At 40.2% G+C, this 27,092-nt stretch overlaps 1 protein-coding gene across 3 annotated transcripts in view; it reads left to right on the top strand.

The window, feature by feature from the left end:
• The window catches only part of FAM124A (family with sequence similarity 124 member A), a 121,932-nt gene extending 116,799 nt beyond the window's left edge, over nucleotides 1-5,133 (top strand). For all 3 annotated transcript variants that reach the window (XM_072610491.1, XM_072610490.1, XM_072610489.1), the window contains one exon: nucleotides 3,888-5,133. In XM_072610491.1, coding sequence (XP_072466592.1) covers nucleotides 3,888-4,020 — 133 coding nt within the window. In that variant the 3' untranslated portion in view covers nucleotides 4,021-5,133. The remainder of the gene's footprint in view (nucleotides 1-3,887) is intronic.
• The last annotated feature ends 21,959 nt before the right edge of the window (nucleotides 5,134-27,092 follow it).

Genomic DNA, 27,092 nt, shown 5'->3' with positions numbered 1-27,092 from the left:
GAGCCAGTACACAGCCAGTTCAGCCAGTTCCAACTCATAAATTCTATAGAAACAGCTGGCTACTATATCAAGAAGAGAGAGAGAAATGTTTCGCTAGGGCAGGCTGTCCTAGAGCTGGGAGAAACTGCCAGGGATGGTGTTTTGAGGCTAGGGAGAAAAGTGATTTTGGAATTGGGATTCAAGCACAGATACCCAAATACCCCATCAGTAGTACCATTCTCTGTACCCCCTCCGTTCTCCTGACTTGCCTCATTTTCTAGTGAACATATTCATTGACTGTCACATTACAAGAGAGGTCATGGCCTTCCACCATGTGTTTTCTGACACCATTGTCAGGGGTGTATCTCCTCACTGCCTTCAAGGGAAGTTTTTTCCTGAGATTTCACAATGGCTGTGTTTGGGACAAAAATAGCCTCCTGCCCAATTGTGTTCTCTGAGGTCTATTGAACTAGTACAGGTTTTCAATCCATCAGATACCAGGAAACACTGCATAGAGACTGGTCATCTGTGGTAGTAGAAATAGTTCTGGAAATATAATTTAGGAGACTGAATTCCATTCCTTGCTCCAGCATTTATCTGTGCAGTCATAAGATGTCACTTTACTTCTCACTTTTCCCCTTTGTGAAATGGGAACAATAATAAATAGTAATATAGCAAAGGTTATATTTGTGCACTAGACAATGAGTGATGACAGGGGTGGGAAACCTGCAGCCTTGAGGCCACATATGACCCTTTAGGTCCTCAAGTGCGGCCCTTTGAATTTCTCAGAACAAATTCTCTTAATCAAAGGATCTGTTCTATAAAATTTGGCCTCAGTCGAAAGACCACACCCAAGCAGCTAGAAGACCATATGTGACCTCAAGGCCGCAGGTTTCCCACCACACCTTCATATCGAAGGCTTGCCCCATCAATAAATCCAAGTCAGTATGAAAAGAGTCTGACAGTAGGAACACTAAAAAGAGGAAAAATAATACAAGGCTCAACAAATTATTTTTAGAAATAAACAAATTGTAATCATGACAAAACCAGAGGAAATTGGAAAAACTATCAGAACCTTCTGTGCAGAATTACATGCCAACAAAACCAAGAATAGAAAAAACATGGAAGAATACCTTCAAAATTTAACAGACCTCCAAGTAGCCATATTTAATTCAGTTTCATAAAGGAAATAGAATTATCTGTTAAGGGACTAACAAAGGGGGAAAAAGTTCTGGCCTAATGAATTTTGAGAATTGTATCAAATTTAAAAAGAAAAATTAATATCTATACCATACAAATTATTCTCAAAAACTGAGAAAGAAAGAACTTTACCAAGCTCTTTTTATATAACAAATATAGTCTTAATGCCAGAAAAGGATAAAACACAGTATTAATATTATTTCTGAATATCAATTTTAAGTCTGGATGCATCACTTGTCCTATGTTGGACAGTGCTAACAAACAAAACAAAAGGGGGCCACTAAACCATACATGAGATCCCTGAAGTTTGCATATTGACTTAGAAAACCACATTATTAATATTATCTGCTTTATTGTATTTTTTAATTTTTTTAATATTTCCCAATTACGTTTTAATCTGGTCCTGGTGCTAGGGAGTGTGGTAGACTACATATGGGGTTTTGACACCCCTGACGTCCAAATGGAACTCCTTATAATCTTAGCAAATTCCCCAGGGCACTGAGATAATAATTAACTTGTCAGTTAATGTGGCCAAACAGGTATTATATGTCAGAGTTAGGATTAAACGAAGGTCTTTGTGATTCTGGTGGTGTTCTCTATCCCTTATGCCATACTAACTCTCTTTGTAAACCTCTCTTTTGAAACCAAGCTTTCCGTCAATGTGAGTGATTACTGTTAGAGGCAGTGAGGTTTATTGGCCCTGGACTTGGAGCCAGGAGAACCGGGTTCAGATCTCAGCTCTGACTATCACACGTGTTAGTTGAGTGACCCTGAATGAGCTGTTTCACCTGAGTTTCACTTTCTTCTGCTGTAAAAGGTGACTGCTTGTACTACCTACTTTACAGGGATGTTTTGAGGAAAGTGCTTTGTAAAGCACAGTGTCGATGGTTAAAGAGCTATAAGGGACATGTAAGTCACAGACTATGTTATTACTTTCAGTACTTCATAAATCAGTAACCAAAGCACAGAGAGAACAATCCTCTCCCAGCTCTCTGTGTGGTCCTGCATAGACTGGGAGAGATACACAATTAATCAATCAATAAGCATTGATGATGTACTTACTATATGGCAGGTGTGCTAGACTCTGGATATACAAGGGGGGAAAGCTAGGATAGGAGGATACAAGTGTCTGTCTGCATATAAGGCAAGGTTTGTAAGTTCTAAGCAACAGTAAACCACAGGTTTGTCCTCTGAATTTCTGAAAACTGTGGACAGAAAACAGAAGTAAAGGAAATAGATCTAAAAGGCAAATGCCTAGTCCCTGAAGAGAATCTGTGGCATCTGGGATTAAGCCTGGTAGTATGATTCCCACAGTTTACTGGGCAATTCTATTACCATAAAAGGTGGATGGGGTACTAGGGAGAGAGCAATCGATAACTCCTAATTGTTTGTGGGTTTCTGGGGAGAAATTCATGGAATTCTAGTCAGTTTTTTTTTTACTTAATTGTACTTCACTCATTTTGGGGCTTCTTTAGCATCCCATTGTGGCAAACCCTATGATTTTATCTTAATTCTGACATAAACTTTAAAACTGAGCAGGTTGATTTAAGTCTGGGCCTTTTTGGTTTGATCTAACCAAAAGCTACATGCATGCATTTCTATAATACAGAGTAATTTAAGATGCTACTAGCTTTCTGCACATATGCTGTAATACCAAAGGGCAGGGAGTGGGGAGTGAGGAGACACCATTGCTTCCCTTATGTCCCCAGCCTCATAGAGCTGGAAAGGACCTCAGAGACTACTTTATCCAGCCTCCTTATTTTACTCATGAAAGACTGAGGCACAATGAGTTTAACTGACTTCTCCAAGGTCATGTAAGTAAAAACTACCATCAGTCCCTATAATCTAACTCTGTTTTACCCTCCTTCATGATTTCTCAGTACTACTACTACTGCTACCACAACTGCTACCACTACCACTACACTACTATTACTACTATTAACTACTACTACTACTACCACAACTGCTACCACTACCACTACACTACTACTACTACTACTACCACTACTACTACTACTACCTTCCATCATTTTCCTGGGTTCCTAGGGTCATAGATTTATAGGTGAAAAGAACTCTAGATATCATATTGTACACCCCTCTCCCCATTTTATATGTGACAAAACTGAGACCCAGAAAGGTTAAATAATTTACTTTAGGTCATACGGGTAATAAGTAAACAGAGCTGGGATTTGAATCTCCCTTCCTCTGACACCAAATCCATCACTCCTTTCACTAAAATTAAGATGTCTCTGGAAAGAAAGAAAACAGGTTCTTCCTTTTCTGGGAATAGCGTTCCACTCTTCTCTGATATTTAAAGGAATTTAATGCTCAGGAAGGGCAAAAATCTCCTTTTTGATACATTTTATTTCACCATGGATTTGGATTACATCACATAGTTTATAAAGTAGTCTTAGTGAAGATTCTTGATGCTTGGGCTAGGTGGATCTTTCCAATAGAATTTGGTAGGTATTTTTTTTTTGCTGACTTAAGGACAATGCACTTAATTATTAATATTATTAATAGTTGATATTGTTTTATTATGCTATATTATTAATTATTAATATAATTGTTGTTGTACATTCATCAAGTTGTCATTAGGCTTTTCCAATGATTCAAGAAAATGATTTATAATAAGTCTAGCATTACAAATGTGCCACCAGGAGATTAACAATCCCATATTAATGGAGTATTTCCTGTTTTCCCACCAGGCACATAGTTTATATAGAAAATCTAAAACCAGCAAGCTTCACTGCTACCCAGAGAAGTCTTTTTCCTTCATCCCTGCATCTGGCTTCATCCCACGGAGTCGAACACTCAGCAACGGCCAGCAGCAGAAATTAGGCAGTCCGGCCAATGGGCTGTACCAGCCTGACCTACCCCCTGGGACTCAGGGAGGACAGACTCAAAGAAACAGTAATGCTCGTCGCCCTCCCTGGTCGTTCCAGAGGAGCAAGTCTCTGTTTTGTCTGCCCACTGGAGGAGCTACCTTTGCCTCTGAGTCCTTGCCCTTGGCCGAACCACTCTGGGTTTTAAACAGAAACTCCCCAGCAGAAGAGTCATCAGAAAGGAAACAGAACCCCAAGCTGTCTGTTGATGACTTAGAAGATGCCCAAGAAACTGATGTGGACACAGGCCTAAAGCTTTCCTTCTCAGACTTGTCTGTGGTCTCAGCTTACTCAGCTCCTAGTGGGTTTTGCAATATTTCAGAAACTTTCTTTCCCCCAAGAAAATGTCACCTCCATCGGCCAAAGCAGGGAGCTTCCAGAGGAACGTCACTATCTGCTTCAAGTGGCGTGCCAGCAGAGGCCTCCTGCACTTCCTTTTCCTCATTTACTGAGGGGTCATCCGACTCTCCCCCATCGTCTGCAGCCTCTCCCTTCACATCCTCTTCCACGCTCAAGGAGCCCTCTGAGCCCCCTGCTTCCCATCCAGAAGCCAGGCAAACTAGTGCCAACCTCCAACAACTTGCGGAGTCCTCTGGACCCCCAACCCATGAAATAGAAGAATTCTACATCTGAAGTTTTCCTCACTATTACCCCATACTTGGAATCTCCAAAATTCTCACCTACCCTTGTCCCCCCCTGCACTGCTGAGTTACAAATACCGCGAGTATTTATGTAGCAACATCTGTCCTCCTCTGGAAATGAGTTACTTGCCAATTCTAAGAAACTTGTAGCATTTGTGACATAATCATTACTTCTTAGCAGAGAGCCGCTCTCCTTCCAGAGATGATGGAGAAACACTGACGTTGTTATGCTAATAATTCGTATCTTTAAGTTGAAAAATATTGTTTCCAAAAGAGACTCAATTTATAGACGTAATTTATTGCTTGCGTAACTCAAACACATCTTTTTGTCACCCGAAATGGAAAAAAATAAGCCAATCTGTATAATTATGGTTTGATAATTCTTACATCTATAGAAGGCAAATTAATTAAAAGCCAGGATGCTGGAATTTAGAAAACTGGGAGATTCTTTATTACTTTTATAATAAGTATGCAAAAGATTTCATATATAATTATTAATATGTATATAATAAATATATGTGGTGAGATATAATATTATAGCTGTCCTGAAAATGACCATGTTGGGGATCTACAAAAGTTCTTCCTGGTAACCAGAAGAGGTTTTGTAGGTCTCTAACAAGGTAAATATTTGCAAATTCTGTCACCAGAAAACATATAGGTAACACAGATGTAGGTGCTTACTTATCCATAGTGTACCTCACTGTAAGAAAACCCAATATATGGGGGGGAAATGAGGTTTACAAATGGCAGGTTGTCTACTTTTAGAAAAAAAGAATTTCTTTTGCTAATGAAGAGACTTACAATAGGATTCCTTTAAGTCACAAACTGCCTTAGCGTGTTTAAAATGTGACTTGCTTTACAAAGTTTAGATTTGTTTGTGTCTTTTCAGGACCATACCTATCATATAAAAGGGGCATGGTAGTGTTTAATCTACTATCCTAAATTTGTGGTGCTCTCTTAGGTATTAATAATAGGTCACACTAAGCACTGTAAGTTAGGTATGTAAGATAAACACTTATTCTTCCATTTTGCAGATGAAGAAACAGGGCTCAGAGGAGTTAAGTGACAACTGGTATCTGAGGGAAGATTCAAACCCAGATCTTCCTAACTCCAAGTTCAGTGGATCTAGTCACTGTGTTCTGGGATAAGTCATACCCTTTGGCAAGGAGGAGTTCTTGTGTATTCACATGTGTGCATATATGTATGGATATACACATTTATGCATTTTACATACACATGTGTGTGTATGTATACGTGCACACATATAAAACAGACCTGGACCCCCATTAACCAAAATAATGTTCACTCAGTTACTTGTAAGATTTCATCCTTCTTAAGAGTGTTTTTTTTGTATTTTTGTTCCTATATTTCATTTTTGCATCACCTTCATTTCCAAATACATTGACTACCCCACACATTGAGCGATCCCTTCTGACAAAGAATTAAAAAGAAAGGGAAAAAAATCAGTTCAGCAAAACTAACCAGACCCTTAACAAAGCCTGACAGTATATTCACCATCTTATCCAGAAGTGGGGAACCTGCAACCTCGAAGTCACATGTGGCCCTCTAGGTCCTCAAGTGTGACCCTTTGACTGAACCCAAAGAATTTGTTCTGTGAAATTTGGATTCAGTCAAAGGGCCACACTTGAGGACCTAGAGGGTCACATGTGTTCTTGAGACCACAGGTTCCCCACTCCTGTACTTACATTCTTAACCAGGCAGCACAGTCGATAGAATTCAGAACTTGGGGTCAGAACAGTCTGAGTTCAACTACTCAAACACTTGTTATCTGTGTGACCCTTGGCAAATCACTTAACTTCTGCCTCAGTTTCCTCATCTGCAAAAAATGGGAATAATGATAGCACCAATTTTTTAGGGTTGTCTTGAAGATCAAATGAGATAACACATGTAAAGGAAGCACTTTGTAAAATCTTAAAGTACTATGGTAAATATTAAATATTATTATCATTATTATACCCCACACACACTTCTGTTAGGAGTGGGAGTCACATTTTATCATCTTCTTTGGGTCAAACTTTCCAAGATTTTCTTTAAAAAAAATGTGAAAACTAATCACAGTTCATTTACTGTGAGTAATAAAAATAAAAACTAAAAACAAGGAATTTAACATCCACCTCACCCTCCCAACCCCCAACCCCATCCTCAACAGAAACTGTGGAGGTTTTTCACTTATAGGTTGCTGTCATGCCATGCATTCATAGAGGCTTGAATTAAGAACAGGAATGAGACTGACCATTTCCTGCCCTTTGTCCATGCCTATTATAGCATGAAGACTGTTTAAATTTCATCCTTTGTCCCAGGAGGGTCATGTTTATGGCCCTGCTAAGCCCTGGCACTAGGGATATGGCTGGGTTTGCCCCAGAGACTAGTCACCTTGTCTAGGAAGAAAGGATGAATTTGACCTTGTCATTTCCAGTTTGGCACATGAAGGTGATGTTTTCTTCTCAGCCTACAGTGGCAGTTTGAGTACAAACTCATTCAATACCGCCCCCCCCAACAAAGAAAGAGCAAATAATTAAAACAGCCTCCAATGTTGATAAGTACTGCCTATTTGGGGTCTACAGTTCCAATAAAACCATCTACATCAGGAGTAACATGGTACAAAGTCAAATGTTACTAAAGACAACAGCTAACTTCATTTCATGGCTCTAGTTCCTAGAGATGCATCGGTGGCCTCCCCTTTCTCTACCTTCCTTCCACCCTGTAAACTTGGCACATAATGAATTGCTGGAAATCATAAGTAACACATTAATGAACAGAGAAGGACCAAGTAGGCCAAAAAAAAAGTTAAAAATTGACAAGCAATGAATGAATGAATGAAAAAGCATTTATCACTTGCTTACTGTATACAAAGCACTGGGGATACACATGTGGAGGTAAGATACTTTTTCCTCTCAAGGAGCTCATGTGAGGGAGACGGCTCCTCTGGAAAGTTTCAGTTGCAAGTCAGATGAAAGAGTCCCATGGTCCTTAGGGTGATGATGCATCTTTAATGTCATTTCCATTGTTAAAATCACATCAGTTTCTGATGTTGAAATATTTAAGAGTGCCAAGGACTTTGGCTGCAAGAACCGTCCTTTCTGGATCCTTAGGAACAATGGCTACAGTAGCTATGAGAAGAAATTTTCAGGCCACATCTCCGTGATGCCTATGGGACCTGGGCTGGAAGCATGACACATTACAAATTCTAGCTATCTAATTCAGGAGGAGGATGCTGCCATTCCCTAGGCTTGGGAGTTCAAATTCCTAAGCTATCTCCATTTGAGTCTAAAAAATGATGGTAGTTGAAGGGGTGGCAATGTTTCATCTTGTCTGGCACCAGCCACCTTGTGTTTACCTCAGGGTGCCTTATCACTCTAGGTAGGCCAGCTTGTCAGACCCATAGGGGATGACTGGTCAGCAGTTGGTGGGGTTGGCTGGAGTTGTTTCCCCAGATGCTAGCTGGCTGGGGTGGCAGTGGAGGTGGGGTAGTATAGGGCACAATGGGGCACAAAGTAACCGACTACTAGGCTATCTTCCCTCCAATTTTCCTGCTCAGTTTGTACCAACACAACAATATAAGCATAACAGTGTGTTTTCCCACCATCCGTCACACATTGGTCCTACCCTTTACAGAGCACTACCCTCTTCACATTATACCATGAGACTCCCAGAGTTGGTTAAAGCTGAAGATCCCTACGTATGGGATCATAGGACTGTAAATATTGGACTGGAAGGGACCTCAGAAGTCATCTAGTCTAATGCCCTAATTTTATAGGTAAGAAAACTGAAGACCAAAGGAGTTAATTGACTTGTCTAATACCCCAGGGACAGCTGCAGAACAAGAGTCCTGGGCCTGGAGTCAGGAAAACTCATCTTCCTGAGTTCAAATCTGGCCTCAGTCACTTAATTAGCTGTGTGACCCTGGGCAAGTCACTTAACCCTGTTTGCCTCAGTTTTCTCATCTATAAAATGAGCTGGAGAAGGAAGTGCAAACTACTTCAGTATCTTTGCCAAGAAAACCCCAAACGGAGTCACGAAGAGTCAGATACAAATAACACAACTGAACAACAGTCCACAAAAATATCTCACAGGTAGTAAGTATAAGAGATGGGATTTTAACCCAAGTCCTCTGACTTCAGAACCCCTTCTTCCACTGTGTCACTACTTACCAAAGTTTTGTCCTTGGCTGGAAAAAAAAAATCTATGGTATATGGGTAAGGTGACTCAAAGAAAACTAGTTCTTAGCCTAAAACCAGGGAATCCCAAGAGATGAACTGGAGCTCATAGGTCACGTGGTCCTGCCCAAATCCAACAGAGGTCATCAATTTGTTCTTTGTGTTTAATGGAGCTCAGGGTCACATAGCTAGTAAGAAACAGAACTTAAGATTGAATAGGACTTTTCTGACTCCCAGCCCAGGTCTCATTCCCCAAAGACATCACCTAGAGTCTGTTTACAAACATAACAATGACTAGGAGCTTGGCCCTCCCCATCCCCCCCCTCACCCCAGTAAACCACTCCACTATGGGACATCTGTATTTGTTAGGAAAATTTTCAGGATCACTCATTCTGACAGGTGATTCCAGCTGTGTTCTCTGGGACTGTCTTTCTTTTGAAAAGTCTGACCAGTCAGATTCATCATCAAAGCCCAATGTCATGTCCTCACAAGGGTTAATATTCTAGAAATTCTACAGATGTGGTCAGAGGCAGCAGAAGTTTCATTAAAATCACCAAAGATATAAATATGAACAAAACCCATGGATTTTCTCAAGTAGAAATTGTATTATAAGTACAAAGAATACTTAATTAAGTGTTTATGGCTCCAAAAACCATATTTACTGATTAAGTTCTATGTAAATTCTTCTGCCTTCTTTAGAAGTTTATTATCTGAAATTTAGAGTCTTGATTTCCAAATGCATTTTAAAAACTATAATTTCTGACTATAAAAACTGAAGCATTAAAAATTTATAGGTATAAAAATTTGGTTGCAGAGAAGGAATACTTGGAATAGGAGTTATGACGTGGGTTAAATCCTAGATTTAGCACCAGCTGTGTGACCTTGAGCAAGTCACTCGCCTCTCTAGGTCTCCATTTTCCCAACTATAAAACGAGGGGGTTGAATTAAATTATTTCTCAGGTTCCTTTCAGCTGCAACATCCTGTGATTCTAGAAACATAAATAATATTTTTACATTTCTACTTAGCTACTATTTAGTCCATGGAATGAAAACTGGTGACCTGAGAGTTAATTCACTATTTAAGAGGATAATGAAAAAGAAATAACTGGAAAAAATTATTTCTAAAGTCTCTTCAGACTCTTACGAAGCTACATTCCCATGTTCTAGTGTATTTGGCAGAGTGGGAAACCTCCCTTGTATTGCTACATTTTGCTGTCTAGCCTTTTTGTTTTTCTTATATTAATAATAACTTGTATAGCAGTTTAGGGTTTGTAAAGGACTTTATATACATTATATATTATTTGCTATATTGAAAGTTATTTTATGTATAAATAATATATGTTCTATTATTTATATGCTTATAAATAATGTGTTCTGTTATTTATATGTAAAATGTTATATATGCATATAAATAATGCTATATTATTTATGTGTATATAATTTGGTATATATCAAATATATTATATTACATATGTGTATATACACATGTAATGAATTTGTGCGTGTATATTTTTAAATCTTTACAGCAACCCTGAAAGATAAGTGGTATATTATTCCCATTTTAAAGATGAGAAAACTGAGGTTTAAGTGAAGTGACTTGCCCAAGGTCATACAGCTAATTAAGGCTCTGAACTCACATCTTCCTAAGTCCGGATCAGCACTCTGTCCACTCTATCCCCTAGCTGTTTTTTCCAGGAAAATTCCTGCTCTGGCTCCTGCATTGCCTGAAAAATCACAGGAAATACAGCTATCTACATATAGATTGTTCTCCCGCCTACTTACTACTGCTCCTTTCTGGTATTCATGGAATCATTCTCAATAAAATCACTGATTCTATGAATCAGTGACTGAAAGTGGAAAGGATCCACCCTTGTTCCCTTCTGAAAGCTTTGCCCCATGCCTAGAACTAAACTGAGGTTCGTTTTGTGGTGACTATGTGTGTGATGTGGTGCAGTATGAAATCCTAGCCCTCGGAGAAGCATCTCTCAAGGTAATTTCATCATCACCAGTGACACTGAGGAAGATCACTAGGTGACTGACTGAGTCTAGGAATGGAGCAATAGCCAATTGCTCCAAAGCCCTGGAGGGGCCTGGGGTATGTAGACATGGGCAGCAGGGCCAAGGGCCAACGCTAGAGCCTCGGCTATGACGTTTCTGCACCTGTGAGCTGGTGGTCTATGGCCCAGTGCTCCCAGTCACCCCCTACATGTGGTGTCTAGCCTTTCTTTCCATCTAGCTCCTGCACCTTGCCTCAAGAGCAAACTTTGCAGCTGACTCCATGAAAGCTCTTGGTGCCATCTGGTGGCTACTGCTCTCGTAGAGAAGGTTCTATTTTTGTTAATTAATGTTGGGAGCACGCAATCCAGGAGAGTGCTTAACCTGGGAGACAGAGTAAATTATGTTTTTTCTCTTCACTCTCTGGGAGTCCTCCAATTGTAGGACTAGGGAAAGAATATTGTGTTCAGAGGCTCCTAGGTATGTATAGAGCTGGAAGATCCATTCAAGGTCAATGAGTCCATCCCTTTCATTTTCCATATGAAGAGGCTATTGAGTTGGAGTCACTGGGGGTCAGGCTGGAGATCTGAGAGGTGATACCACTGTTCAAGTGGCCAAGGCACAAATCGACGAGTTCTCTCTGAGGGGAGGTGCATTACCCAAGGTCACACAATCAGGAGCAGAGCTAAGATGTGAACTTCTAATGACAAATCCAGCATCTTTCTCTACTGCACCTAGAGGACAACAAGTTATATTAGTCATATCTAAATACTCATGGGAAGTGGCAGGTAGATCTGCTCAGATCCTTATGTCTCTCCCTCTCTATATATGTGTGTGTGTATGTATATGTGTGTGTGTGTATATACACACCCACATATATATATGTATGTATATATGTGTGTATGTGTATATACATATATTTTGCTATATATGTATGTATATATATGTAGGTGGGTTGGTATGTATGTTTGACTTTATGTATGTGTGTATATATGCATGTATATATAATTGACTGTATATGTATATAGGGTATGTGTATATATTTCTAATGAAACTATTGAGATGGGTCATGGAAATCTCTGACCTACTTCTCTATCCCATGTAGGACTCAGCTGGTAGGTGGTGAGGAAACATGTTCTATTCTGTGAGCTCCTGTTGTTTTGGGCTCTCTTTTGTATCCCCAGCACTTAGCACAGACCTGGTATATGGTAGGTACCTAATTAAAGCTGAATGACAAACATTTTTATGTAACTAAGGTTTTCAGTCTGACATAGTGATTAGAAAGATGGGCTTGGAATCAGGAAGACGTGTTCAAATCCTTTTTCATACATTTACCATCTGTGTGGTCCTAGGCAAATGACTTGACCTCCACATGCCTCAAGCACAAGGATTTATTTATTGGGTTTTCCTATACCTAGAGTTCTCCAGGCTGATAGAACCACACCTCCTTTGCATATTCAAGTATTCCTCATCATCCAGTAAAGCAGATGGTTTCTTTAGTATCATATTCATTGTAGAGATGTAGAAACAAAGGCTTCAGAGAAGACAGTGACATCAGGAAAATCAGACTCTCCACTCTAGCTGCCAGGGGTTTTTAATAGGTGAGCCTGTAGCTTAGCTTGCTGGGAACCAGGCTTCCATGACACTTTCTGCGGTTTCCTCACCATGCCCCATGGGAACCCACATCCTTCCCTCCCTTCCTATATATGTTATCTCACCCCATTAAAATGTAAGCTCCTTCACAGCTGGGAATGACTTGCTTATACAAGCTTTGTACAGTGCCTGGAGCATAGAAGCCCTTAATAAATCCTTTGACCTATCAATTACAGCTAATTACTAACAGAGTCCAGATCTGAATCCAGCTTTTGTGACTCCCAGTCCCGCACTCATCTGAGCATGCTTTAATGCTATACACATAGTAGGCATTCAGTGAATCCTTGCCTGACCAATGCTGTTTCCAAGGCACTTTGTTGGGCCAGTGGTTGGGGAGAACTTAAGAATGCCATCTCAATTCTTAGATCTTCAGAGGGAGGTTATAGGAATCCTAACCCTGTATCTCCAACCCAGAAATGCATGTGCCATGTTAAAAGATCTGTACTTCTACCCTCAGACTAAAGAGAAGGTTTGCACAGAGCTTCAGTCACTGATCCCTTCCTTATGTTCAGTTGTTTTTCAATTATGTCTGACTCTTCATGTCCCCATTTTGGGAGTTTTCTTGGCAAAAATACCGGACTGGTTTGCCATTTCCTTCCTTAGCTTATTTTACAGATGAGGTAACTGAGGCAAACAAGGTTAAGTGACTTACCCAGGGTCACACAGCTAGTAAATGTCTGAGACCAGATCTGAACTCACAAAGATGAATATTCCTGACTGCAAACCCAGTGCTCTATCCACTGCACCATCTATCCATGTTCTAAGGCTGAACCTTCATAAATACTCTTCATCCATGCTTTCCCTTCTCTTCAAGGTCCTTGATCCATTAACTATCCCCTCTCTTGGATCATTAGTCTCTTCCTTTTCAGTGTCTGTTTCCCACCTGTGTCAACTAGTCTTTCCCCATCTAGCCTTTTCTGAATCATCCTGTGACTTGCTCCAAGCTAACAGCTTTCTTTACTTTCACTGCCTAATTTCTGAAAAGATACTCTCCCAAAATATATCCACATTCATCCTCATTATCTCCTGGTCATCTTCAGTCCTGCTGACCTCCATTTCCTTCTGTCCCCCCAAACATTTCCTACCTCTTTCTCCAAGTACTAGAATCACATTGCACTTACTGTTGCCTCTGGAGAAGATGTATTAATGAACTACCTTGTTATTCCACTCCCCATCTTTATGACTTCCTGGACCATAGTTCCTTTCTGTGGTCAGTGCTCATCACACACACACACACACAATGTATGACATATATGTATGTATATACTATATCATATATACACTATATATGTACATACAGTATATTTACATACAGTATGTATACATATATGTCTGTTATCAACATCATGTAGATACATACATGTATATATGGGTGTGTACATTTATGGACATATACATTATATACCTGTATGCACACACATATATATACATGTTATATGTGTGTATACACTATATGTATATATGCATATATTGTATGTGTATATATAGTATGTATGTATACATATATTGTGTATGTATGTTTATATCTATATCTCTATATATAGAGAGAGATAAATAATAGATAGATAGATAGATAGATAGATAGATAGATAGATAGATAGATAGATAGATAGATAGTATACAACATTATCATGTAAGCTTCTTGTGGGCAGGGTCTCTCTGATTTTTGTATTTGTATCTCCAACACTTAAAGGAGTACTTGGCATATAGTAAGCACCTCATAAATGCCTTTTCGTTCATTCATTCATTCACTTGCCTTTTATATTGTAGTTGAGTCCTCCTGGACCAGCACTCCGCAGAAGGCAGAGACATATTATTCATTGTTCTAGCCCTTACAGTATAATTTATCAACAAATATTTGTTAAATATTGTCCCCATAACCACTCAGTTGGCCTGAATGGGGCCTTGGGTAAGATGCTGTTGATGTTCCAAAGTCTAGTGCCATGAAACTGGCCAGGTTAAACATTCAATGTTGGCAATGCAAATGCATTAAAATGTCAGTCAAAGAAGCAATTGAAAGGAAACATTCAGCTCCTTCCTCCTCTCCCAACAAGTTCATGTTCACCCTTTCCATGATCAATCACGATCTTTAAAATTTTGATCAAAATGGCCTGCTTATTTCCATACTATCACAAAGTCTCTTCATACCAGGAAATGAATGAATGCATAGACTGGCTTCTAGGAGCATGTAATCCTGCTCATGATGTTTGCTACTGCAAATCGCAAAACTGACATTTTTTAATAACTGGTGAATCCTAATCTCTTTAGTCTACTCCCCATGATCATGTTCAATGCCTTTTTCCAGACCTTCATCAGTTTGTATATTCTGTGGCACAGTGACCACAACTCCATACCATACTCCAGGTTCAGACGTACCATGGCTCCATACAAAGAGGAGATTATGTTGCCTGTAATGTTTCCAAACCCTCCTAACATTCTCTATTTGCTCTTTAGGTTTTTTGTTTTGGTTCGGTTTTTTGTTTTTGGGTTATGGACACAAGCTTGCAAAACCTGTTTTCTCAGCTAGACCTTATGCTTACCCCACACTGCTACATTCCCTGCAGCTTTGGACAGTGTTGCCATGCTGCTTGGGTAGTCCTCTTTTCATTGACCTTCACCTACAAAGCTACTGGCAAAGAGTACAAGCTGACTTGAGTCCAAAGTAAACCAGCTTGATTCCACTTGTTTGAAATAGAACATAAAAACTGCCTACAAGCACTAATCTGCTCTTAATTCATTGAGCATATTAGATTCGCAGAACTTTATGGCTTTTATGGTACCATGGAAAGAACATTGGGGTTAGTAGAAAATGGGGTCAAACCCAGTTTGCCCATGGACTAGCTATGTGAACTTTGCGTAAATTATTTAGTCTCTTTGAGCCTCAGTTCCAACAGGAAAAAGTCTGGATTAAACTCTCTTTAAAGGTCCTTCACAATTCCAAAATTCCATGATTTTATGATTCTTCCTGTTTCCAAGTACCAGGACAGGAAATCAATTTTTATCATCACCTTCAGCATTTTCTCTACAGGCTCTCTTTTCCTTAACCTCCAAAGCCATCTATAAAACTTAGAACAACATTAAGTTGACATGTATTTTGATGTGGTTACACAGAAGAATCTCTCTCCTAGAGCACAGTGACTTCATAAAGGAAATAGGCAAAGTTGATATTAACAAGACCCTTTGGTCTAAGTGATTCCTATCATATTTGTAGCACTCAGGCTTTGCCCACAGAGCCCTGGGGACCTCACAGGCAGTGAGTGTGAATAATGAGAAGTCAGTTGGGACAGGACTTTCAAAAGGACCTGTTTTGAATATGTAGGAGAGAAAGAGCAAAGAACTGCTCTCAGCTAATTTTGCCATAGACCCTCTCTTGCTGTCTGGGCAACCCTGTGATACATGATCAGTTTTTACCCTGTGGGAGACAACCTCCCATCTGTAACATGTTGGAAAGATTCACTTGTTAGAAAATATGTTGTCTTTTTTAGTGGTGGTGTCATGAAAGGATGACAGGGTGGAGACACTTTAAAATGACTTATTAAGATACTTCCCCTTATCTATTGTGATCTCCTTGTGTTCAGATCGCGCAAGCTTCTCTGGATGACCTTTCCTAAGTGCTAATTTAAAGCATCCTGATAGTTTCTTTGTATACATGACCCAACTCCCTGTTAGACTGTACGGTTTTGAGGGCAGAGACTTTTTCAGTTTCACACACCCTCCCCACCTGGTTATCACCCCCAGCAGAGAAGAAACAAATTCTTCCTCAGATACTTAGCTACATGACCCTGAGCAAGTCATAATTTCTCTGTCCCTTGGTTTCTTCATATTTAAAATAAAAAGAGTTATTTTCAATGGTTTCTAAGGTCCTTTTCAGCTTTAAATCTCTGACTATGACTTGTACCTAGTCTAGTGTCTGTCTAGGGTCTTGCATATGAGTTCAAATCCAACCTCAGATTCTTGGTATGTGTGTGACCCTTGACAAGTCACTTAACCTCTGTTTGCCTCAGTTACTTCAACTGTAAAATGGGGATAATAACAGCACTTACCTCATAGTGTTATTGTGAGAATGAAATGAGATAGTATAATAAATAGCCAACAAATAACTTAGGAAATGTTTTAAATAAAATTTTGGTCTTGCATTTTACTGCCATGTCTCTGTTCTCTTGGAACTAATCTTTCGGTCCCCCAACATGGAGATCAGCTTACTCAAGGGTAATCAGGCCACCAAAATAGCTATTCTACCTACACCATCTTACAATAGAGATTAAAGTTAAGACCTATCATGGGCTATGACTGAATGAGCTCTTTAGCATTGCCTGAAACTTTCCCACTTTGGGATGGGGGCAGGGGCAACTGTTTAAGTCAGAAAGATTCTCTGCAGGTCTAGGCCAGAGGGATCATGGAGAAAAAGTCAAGGTCAGTTTCTGGGATCTATCATCAGAATTGAGAAAGCTATGTCAGGCATGTAAAGCAGATCAAAGCAAAATCACATTTTGATGTGCTCTCTGTTCTTTGGGCACAGACATGTTTTTGTGTCCCATCCTACACAGCTGACTTACCTTCCAGTTTTCTCTGAATTCACTGTACCCTTACGGCTCTTGTTGCTAGCCTAATTGATCCCTATATAGATGGCAATGGTTATTTATAAGTGGCTGTAAGCAGGAACAAAACTGAGTTATGCTACTCAAACATAAAAGAGTTCTACTTGAAGACCATTTTTTCAAACTTATAATAAAAAATAGGACTGTCAAACAGACTGGATATCCTCAGCAGTCAGTGCATTTCATTCATTTTTCAGTAAAGGAAATGAATTAAGAGAAGTTAAACTGATGGGATCAGAAAAAGAAGATGGATTTCCTTGTAGAATACTCTCATCAAAGTGTCCCAACCTGACGAATAACCAGGAGCTGCTATAAGGATACAGTTGCTAAGTGGATATACTTATGAAATACAGTCCCACTTATAGGGATCCCCCCATTCCCCAACCTTAGTGTCCACCTCATCTTTCTCTTTGTCCTGAGCCTTTCTCACTTTTTCCTAATTCCTCATATGTGACCATTTAAATTAATTTCATTTATGATTTTGCTCTCCAGGATGTCTCTGGGAGTCTATATATGTTCTCCTTCTTAATTCAGGTTTTGGTAGGATCATGAAAATCTGGTTAGTAAAAATTCCATAAAGAATGTTAGAGTCAGAAGAAACCTTAAACAACATCTAGTCCAACTTTTCCTATTTTAATTGAAAAATCTAAGATCCAGAAAGATGAAATGACCTTGCCCAAGCTAACAGTGCTGATTAGAGTCGGGACCAAAATCTCCTGACTCCAACTTTACTACTTTTTCTTCGGAAAGAAATTTTTTTTGCTGCTTTTTATACAATTGCTGTCAATTCCCAGTGACTTTCACCACCACAACCAATAGACAGAAGTCTATCAACCTATTGACTACCACTAATGGTGTATGCCTCATTCTACAACTAGAGGCCACTACCTCTCTGCCAAGAAGCTAGAAGCACACTTCACCAGCAGTCCAATGAGGTCATGACTGGACGCTACTGAATTTAGTCAGCCAGAACACTGAACTGTTTAACTGAATGAGCATTTATTAAGCACCTACTATGGGTCAAGTACTGTATTAAATGCTGAGGCAGACAAAATTTAAGAGTCTTACAAGGGTCACACAGTTTATAAATATCTATTTTACTAGATGGGATCTGAATGCAGGTGTCCCTGACTCAAGGACCAACACTCTGTTTACTCCGTCACCCAACAACTTTTAGGAGAACATTCTCTTCCTTCCTTAATGTGTTTATTATTTGACTTATAGTCTTATTCTGTCTTCTTCCCTCAATCTAAGGGACTTTAAAACTCAGCTTCAATCTTGTCTTCTTCAAGAGGCCTTTCCTGGCCCCTTCTGCTAATGCCTTCCTCTTTAAAATTATCTTCTACACTGTAGATGTCATATAATATAATAAATATATGTTTATTAATATATAAAATCTATAAATATCAATGAATATATTTATGTAGAAATATATTCACTAACAAGTATATTGATACGACAGAAATAATATAGAATTTACATTGCTAATACAATTTTAGCAACATATAATAGCATTAATGAGTTGATATTTTACATATTTTCTATATAAACCATATATTAAATAAAATAGGTACAATATTGACAGTATAAAAGACATACATGTTTGTATATATGCATATATTATAATATATTAATGATATATTATATAATATATTAATTATTACCATGTTGTCTCCCCATTGGAATGTAAACTCTGGAAGGGAAAGGTCTGTTTTTCCTTCCTTAGTATTCCCACACTTAGCATAAGGCCTGCCCCATATACTGATGCCACCGCAAGTACCCTAACTTCCTAGTCCTTCAATTTACTCAATTCCATTACCTATTTTTTTCATTTCAATCCAACCCAATGATCACTTCTTAAGTGCCTACTATATTTTAGACACTGTGCTAAGTTCTGGGGCTACAATTAATAAAAACAAAGTCTCTGCCCTCAGTGGACTTACATTCTAAAGGGGAAAGACAATACACAAAAGGAGGCAGGAAAGGTGGGAAGGGGTCTGGGGGGTACCCAGTGCAGGGGCATCAAGTTCTGGAGAATTGAAACCAAGCAGAGCAGCAGATGCACAGTGGAGTGCGCCTAGAGCCCATGTCCTCTTTTCTGTAAAGGAAGGCATTGGAAAGTTTGGTGCTCCACCCTCCAGCCCTCCAAAGGTCAGTGCCTTTACCTCTTCATTTAGCAGTTTTGGAGTAAGGAAGGGAGAGAGGGAGGGAGGGAAGGAGGAAGGAAGGAAGGAAGGAAGGAAGGAAGGAAGGAAGGAAGGAAGGAAGGAAGGAAGGAAGGAAGGAAGGAAGGAAGGGAGGGAGGGAGGAAGGAAGGAAGGAAGGAAGGAAGGAAGGAAGGAAGGAAGGAAGGAAGGAAGGAAGGGAGGGAGGGAGGAAGGAAGGAAGGAAGGGAAGAAGGGAGGAAGGAAGGGAGGGAGGGAGAATTTTTGTGTCAGGTACTGTACTAAGTACTTTACAAATATCATTCCATCTGAGCCTCACAGCTACCCCAGGAGGCAGGACCAAGGCACATGTGTGGTCAGATTCCTCTCCTTTGCCTGCTTTAGAGATTCTCTATTAAGAGAGAGAATATGAAGCAAATGACCAGGTGTTATTGTTGGAGCTTCCAACACAATGTCAGATGCTCTAAGTGCCAGTGTTATGAGCACAAGAAGTTGTAAGTCCATTTTATCTTTCTGTTCCTGGCAGCCTGTGGCCAAACATGAAAGACATTTTGACTCTACTAAAGACTGGCCTGCTCTGTCCCATCATGTGGGGAAGGAAGCAGAGCAGATAAACAGGAAAAGAAATAAGGCCCGTGGCCCTGCATTTCTGGAGCCTTGGCCAGGCCTAGCACCTTCTGCAGAGAATGCATCATTGCCTGCCTAAACCTTCAGCAGGTCAGCTAGAGAATTTGGGTTAGGGATGGCAGCACAAGCTGAGAAAAGAATGAATTAACAGCACATGATTTTTTCTAGTGGAATTTTTATGACCTGATTCTAAGCAGTGGCCTTTGTCACTTTGAATAAATTGAGAAAATACACAAAGGAAAATGGGAGAAATGTTGGGTCAGCCCTTACATTTAAAAATATTTTTCAACAAAAGAAATGTCATCATCCTCAACAACACCACTGTTACCACCAACAAAAAAATTATAAAATATCTATCACTTGGATTTTGAATATTTCTATTTGCTACAGGAAAATCTATCAAGGGAAAAAGATGATGTCAGTTCAAACTTGTCAGATAGCTTATTCGAAAGCTCTAGGCCATCTACATCCCTTTACGTATTACAGGTTCTCTTTATAATTCATTGGAGCCCCTTGTGTATATAATTGACGTATATGGTGTATTTATGCCCATTTTGTAACACTTGGAGCACAATTTTACAAGCATTTGGAGACTAGTGGGAAAGAAGATTGGTTGGGTTGGAAGGGAAGGAGAGATCAAAGTATAAAGGGCCTTGAAGGTTAAGGCTAAGGATTTTGTACTTTTATTTCTTCAGAAATGGGGAGCCTTTGGAAGGTGCAGATTAAAAGAGTTCATCACAGCAAAGAAGTAGATTGCATGGATGGTTTTATGTAGTATGGACTGGATATGATAAACAGAAAGCAGGGAAACCACTTAGCAGAATATGACAGTAGTCTACGTATGAGGTGAGAAGGATACAAATTAGGCTGGTGGCAGTGGGGAGAGGAAGGAATGGATGATTTCCAGGAATTCATTAGAGGAAAATGTGAGGATTGCCTGGACATTAGATCCAGAGGATTCCAGAGAAGGCAACAGAAGCCCTGGCAAATAAATGATATTCTGTATAATGCATTAACTGGAAATGAGTACTGGCTAGGTTTTCCTTCATTTGCTCCCATTTTGTAAACCGTGAAGTGCTATATGAATGTGAATTATTATACTCCAGGCAGCAGGTTATAGAAGAAAGAAGAACAGACAGAGAATTGGGAAGCCAGGGTTTTTGAGTCACAGCTCTGTCACTTGTTGTTGCATGACCCTAAGCAAGTCACTCTTTTTTGCCTCAGTCTCCTCAACTGTAAAAGGGGGATGATAACAGCTCCTAGCTCACATATTGAAAATATATTTGTAAAGTATAGAAGGTGGTTAGGACAGTGGGTAGCACATTGTAAGTGCTAGATTCCCTCACCTATATCAGGAAATCTCCCTCTAGTATGTCTGGTAGGTCTCAGACTTGGGAAATCTTGAATGTGAAGTTACACGCAAGGCAGCTCTCAAAGCTCTGGCGGCCTAGGAAATCTTTCTTTGCTTGAAGGCAAGATTCTGGAGTCATATTGCTTGGAGAATGTAAAAACTTCCCTCCTCTACAAAGAGCTTGTGGTTCAGGAGCAATGGAGTCCTTGAATTCCCTTCTCAGGACGTATGGAAGCCCTTTCCTCCACTTCCATGTTGAGGTGGAGGTGGGGAGGAAGCAGAAAGATAGAAAGACAGAAGTGGGGAAAAGTGGGGTGGGGGGAGGAGGAGAGTCAGAGAGAAAGGGACAGAGAGAACTCAATGCTCCAAGGCCTCAGAGAATGTTAACAGTTCAGTTTTACAGGCCAGAGGAAGCGTAACTGATAGTCTTATGAGTTGCTTCCAAATCGTGGTCCTTCTCCTCAAGTTGATGGGGGTGGAGGTATGCAGGGGTCTCTAAATTTAATCAGGGACTCTACTGATTCACCATGCCCTCCTACATAAGCAACAGGGCAGAGAATGGGCTAAGACTCATTGGTTCATTTTTAATAACACCCATCACCAAAACAATGGATAGGTTCAATTGCCCCTCAAAACTCTGCTGATGGGAGGAGCCACCCTACAGGCCCTGATTGTCCTGCAATCGACCCCACCCCCAGCCCCTTAGCACATGACCCTTCGCCTCCCCATCCCACAATGGCCAAGTAGTCAACAAAGCCATAACAGCAAGGATGAATCAGTCAATTCAATGTCATCATCCAACACATAGATAGGAAGGAGGATTAGCTTCTTGGAAAAGCCTAGTGGAGGCGGCCACCTCCAGTCAGTCAAAGGGTTAGGCCCAGGACCCAGGTTTCAATATTTCCAATTATTTCTGGGGTGTCATAAAATGTTCCCCCCAAAAAAGGGAGAATTTAAATCATGTGATACTTTGATGAGTGTTGGGACATGGTAGTGAAGGTGGCAGCTGGCATCTCATCTCATTGATTACCACCCCACGGGTTTCACATTTTAGGGAAGGCCTTCTCAGCGCTAGATGCAGGGTTCCTTCCCATCATGGAAGTCTGACACCCCTCCAATTCATCAGGTGCATTCAATAGGAATATGAGAGTTTGATTTTGTATAACCTGAGTATAACCTTCCAAAAAAACAAATTCATATCTGTGAATTTCTTTATCATTTAATTATGCTGCCTGAGATTCCTTCTTGCTGTTGTGGCACCTCACATCATAAAGGATGACGTACCTATTGGCATCAACAGCTATGACAGTTTCACTGATTTATAAATGTCTACCTCTGACAGGTATTTCCAGAGCAGAAGGCATGGTGCACCATCTCGGTTCAACTAACTGATGAGAGTAAGAGGTAGAAAGAGGGACAATTTTAAAGAAGATTTGGAAGACATGGAAAAGGACAAGCCAGATGCAAGCTATGAGTTGTACAAAAAGGGGGAGGAGGTGGGCAGGATGAGATACAAAAACAAAAAGAGTAAAGGTTTTTTTCTCTGAAATGTGCAGAAGGGCAGCTAGGTGGCACAGCTGATGGAGAGCCAGATCTGGAGTGAAGAAGACCACCTTCCCAAATTCAAATCCAGCCTCAGACACTTAACTAGCTGTGTGATCCTGGACAAGTCACTTAACCCTGTTTGCTTCAGTTTCCTCATCTGTAAAATGGACTGAAGAAGGAAATGACAAACCACTCCCTAATCTGTGGTAAGAAAACCCCAAATGAGGTCACAAAGAGTCGGATAGGACTGAAAAATGACTAAACAAAAACTGAAATGGGGAGAGAGGAAAGCAGCACAGAATTTAATGCCTTCCTATCATTCTGTTACATCTGCTCCCAGTAGTTACAACACAACAGTACAAAGCAGGAAGCTGAGTGGTAGTAACCAAAACATTGCCCTGTCCTCTGAAGGGACCCAGCATTGCTGTTTGCTGCTAGAGAATTTCCTAAGGCTAATTTAGAGAAGTTTGTGCTCAAGTTGGCCCCAGCATGGAATAAGTCAAGGCCCACCAGGTGGGATGACAGAGGTACCACTCTCAAACAATGTAAAAAATTCTCCATCTCCTACCACCCAAACAGGAAACATCAGGCACCATTTGTTTTCTCTAGGCATTTTCAAGATGTGCCTTGGCTTCTTCTGTATAGAAGTACTCTGAAATCAGAGTAAAACTGGACAAATATGCATGACCCCATTTACCTTTGACTAGTACATTTTTTTTCTCCAGTAACTAAATTGGATTGGGGAACTCTCACTGTAGAAACTCCCTCCACTCCTGCAAACTAACATCTTTAGAGAATTGCCTGGGGCACTGAGATGTGGAGTGACTAGCTCAGGATCAATTTGTGTCAGGCCAGGATAGGGCAGGGATACATACTTGCAATCCAGATATTCCTGCCTAAGCGCTATTACGCAGTATGTCTCAGCTAAAACACACAAGTATATTGAAGGGTCTATCACACTATGACTACGAGATTCATTTCATAATTTCTGGCTTGTGGGTTCTATGACCTTTCCTATAATGTGTGTAAGGAAATGTTTCCTTCTTAGACTTTTGTAACTGAAAGTGAAGTTACTTATCTCCTTTTGCCAGGGACTGCAAATGAATTGATATTGCTTACTAGAGAACATGTGTGTGTATACATATGTTCATACAATGCTGGATTTATAACTGAGGCCTTTCCTCTCCTATTGGGATCAGTTTGTATAATGAATTCATTTCTCCTATCCCTATAGAGTATGAGTTAGCATTCACATGTAGAAACTCAAGGAGGAAAGGTGTATTAAGCACCTTCCACATCGTCATTATCACAGCTAACATTTCATGATACTCTCTATATGCCAAGCACTTTATGATTATTATTTCCTTAGATCCTCATAGCAACCTTCTTATTAATACCATTTTACAGATGAGAAAACTGAGGGCAAAAGAAAGTAAATGACTTGCCCAAGGTCACACTGCTAATAAGTGTTTGAGACTGGATTTGAATTCAGGTTTTCTTGACTTCAGGCTTGATGCTCTATCCACTGGTTACCTAACTGTCTTGATCCTTACATGAGAGAAATAGCCAAAGACACCATCCTCCTAGTATTCACCATGCAATTAAGAGGCAGAGATGCCCTGGGAAAACATGCACATATTAATTGACTTATGTCTTTTTTTTTTTTTTTACCAATTTAGTTGTAATTACTTTTTACTTTCTTTTACAGACTAGACTGACTCCTGGTCTTCCCAACTCTGGTATCACCAATAAGGGTCTAGCTGGGCCTAAATGACCATATAGCATCTGGATCATAAACAAGGTCCTCCATAGCTACGTTGTTAGCTAACTTGTAATAGATGGGTGGAACATTCCAACCTCATGATTCTCATCCCCCTCAAGTAAATATAACATTTAAAGAACACAAAGTGGGACTCTAAAAGGATAGGTCATAGGATAATACCTTATTTCTCATCAATAACTATTCTGAAACTCCAGATAAGGAGAGAGCATGTTAGAGATGGGGTTCTTCTGGTACAAAAAGAGAAGTCTGGGAAACCACCTTTGGGGGAGGGGTAGAATACCACGGGTGGATCCAGAGGACTGTAGCGACCATCTCCCTGCTCCAATCCTCCTGAGGCCTCCATCGGCTCCCAACAACCTTTCCTAACAATACTTCTCGTAGGGCTTGGGCTGGCTTCCTGCAAAGGGGCTTAACTTACTAATGACACTGGGAGATGAACTTCTTCCCAACTTGGGAAGAGAAGAGAGAGGAAGCAAATGTGAGATCAGGACATCCCCCTATAGCCAGAGTTTTTGGAGTACCTCTCAAAAGGAAGAGAAAGGACAGGAAGAAAGGAGGGAAGTGTTGGGGCTTTCCTACCCACATACACAAATACACACACATAACAGCAATATTTGCAGGGCCATTCCTTAAACCCAAGTCTCCAAGGAAAACCACAAGAAAATTAAAAGGAGAAATGACAAAGTATGAGACTGCTTTTTATTATAGCACTCTCTCCATGGCCAGAGTACTGACTAAAAAAAAAAATGGCAAAACTGATGGTCCTTACCTTCTTCCTTCAGAGGGATGTGTCTTCTAATCGTGTCCTAATATTCTGCTGAAGACTGCATCTGACGGATCCCCTCTTATTTCTGATAAAGACCTATAGTCTCTCATCCCCACATTTCACTGTCCCTTTTTGCGGGACATCTCTGGGAACCACACAAGAGAGATTGGCCTTTCCTAGCCCAGGACTGGGATCCCAACTCCTCCAGACCTCTGCTAGTTTTTGCTCTCCAACTGCAGACCTCATCATGGAACCATTCATATTTCATAACATACTTTTTGTTTAATTCCATAATTTCATTTTTAATACATTTGCTTATTTATTTTCAGTTTTCAACATTCACTTTTATAAGATTTTGAGTTCCAAAATTTCCCCCCTCCTGAAGACGGCATGCAATCTGACATAGGCTGTACCTAGTCAATCATATTCAACATATTTCCTCATTAGTCATGTATAACATCAATTTCCAAAGCAGAGCTACTATAAAGTTAGAATCTTTAAATTTCCTTCAGGTCAGGAGCCTAATCTTATTGTAACCTCTAGTGGTTACACCTTAATAAATCTCATTTGGACATGAAAGACCCATGCACAGATTTTTTCCTTTTCCCTTCCCTGGAGCAACCTCTGGTTTTATCACACCATCACTCACTTGGAGAGGTCTTTGATGGCAAATGTAAGGAGAGGAGAAACTGACCAGGTATCCTCCTTTTTGTGAGACCATAGATTTAAAGATCAAAGGAATTTTAGAGGCCATCAAATCCAACACCTGTATTTTACAGATGAGGAAACTGAGACCGAGAGAGGTCACATAACTACTAAGTGTCAAAGGGAGGTCTTCCTGACTTCAAGCCCATACCACCTAACTCCTGGAATTTACAGAGTCCTCATTTGAACTTGTCCTAATTCATATTCATTTGCTGAACTCCTACTCACTGAAAAGAAAGGGCCTAGATATAAAAGATTAATAACAAAGTACCATATGGCATGAAATGAATGCTTTAGACCAAGGGTATGCAGGAGCCAGCTGGAGGGCTCAGGAGAGAGCATTGTTAAATTTCCAGTGTGAACATTTATACCTCAGGAAATGAGCAAATGCTACAAATCAAAGCCTGATTTAAATCATCTAGACTGAAGAAAGTGTTCATAATACAGATTAAATTTAAAAATGCATCTATTTACATAATAACTTTCCTTTCTAGCTCTTCATCGTCCTTTAGGTGGGACTTGGCATGCCTTCTGTTTCTTGCCTCCACCTCCCTCAGTTTTAGTTAACTAGAAGCTTGTCAGCTCCTTCCCCCATCACTGGACATCACCGTTGCTGTCTGAGGCCAAGAAGCAGTGATTGTCTATTAACTCTCTACCCAGGCAGGAAGATTTAGCCAGCCATTCTCAAGAGGTGATCATTGAAACTGCAACTGTGGATGAGATCTCCCACGGCAAGAGAGCAAAGTATCACACTGCTTGTGTGACCTTGGACGAGCAGTACTAGCTAGCCTTTATGTAGTGCTTACTATGCGCAAGGCATGGAGCTAAGGACTTTGTTGTCACTGTTTACGTCCAGTCATTCCGTTGTGTTCAACTCTTTGTGATTCCATAGATCCTAGCACATCAGTACTGTCCCTAGGGTTTCCTTGGCAAGGACTCCAGAGTGGTTTGCCACTTCTTTCTTCAGAGGCAAATGGAGGTCAAGTGACTTGCCCAGGGTCACACATCTAATAAGTGTCTG

The sequence above is a fragment of the Notamacropus eugenii genome, chromosome 5 (assembly GCF_028372415.1).
Source record: "Notamacropus eugenii isolate mMacEug1 chromosome 5, mMacEug1.pri_v2, whole genome shotgun sequence".
NCBI lineage: Eukaryota > Metazoa > Chordata > Mammalia > Diprotodontia > Macropodidae > Notamacropus > Notamacropus eugenii.
Note: the sequence above shows the minus strand (reverse complement) of the source record. Positions and strands in the feature narration are given on the sequence as shown.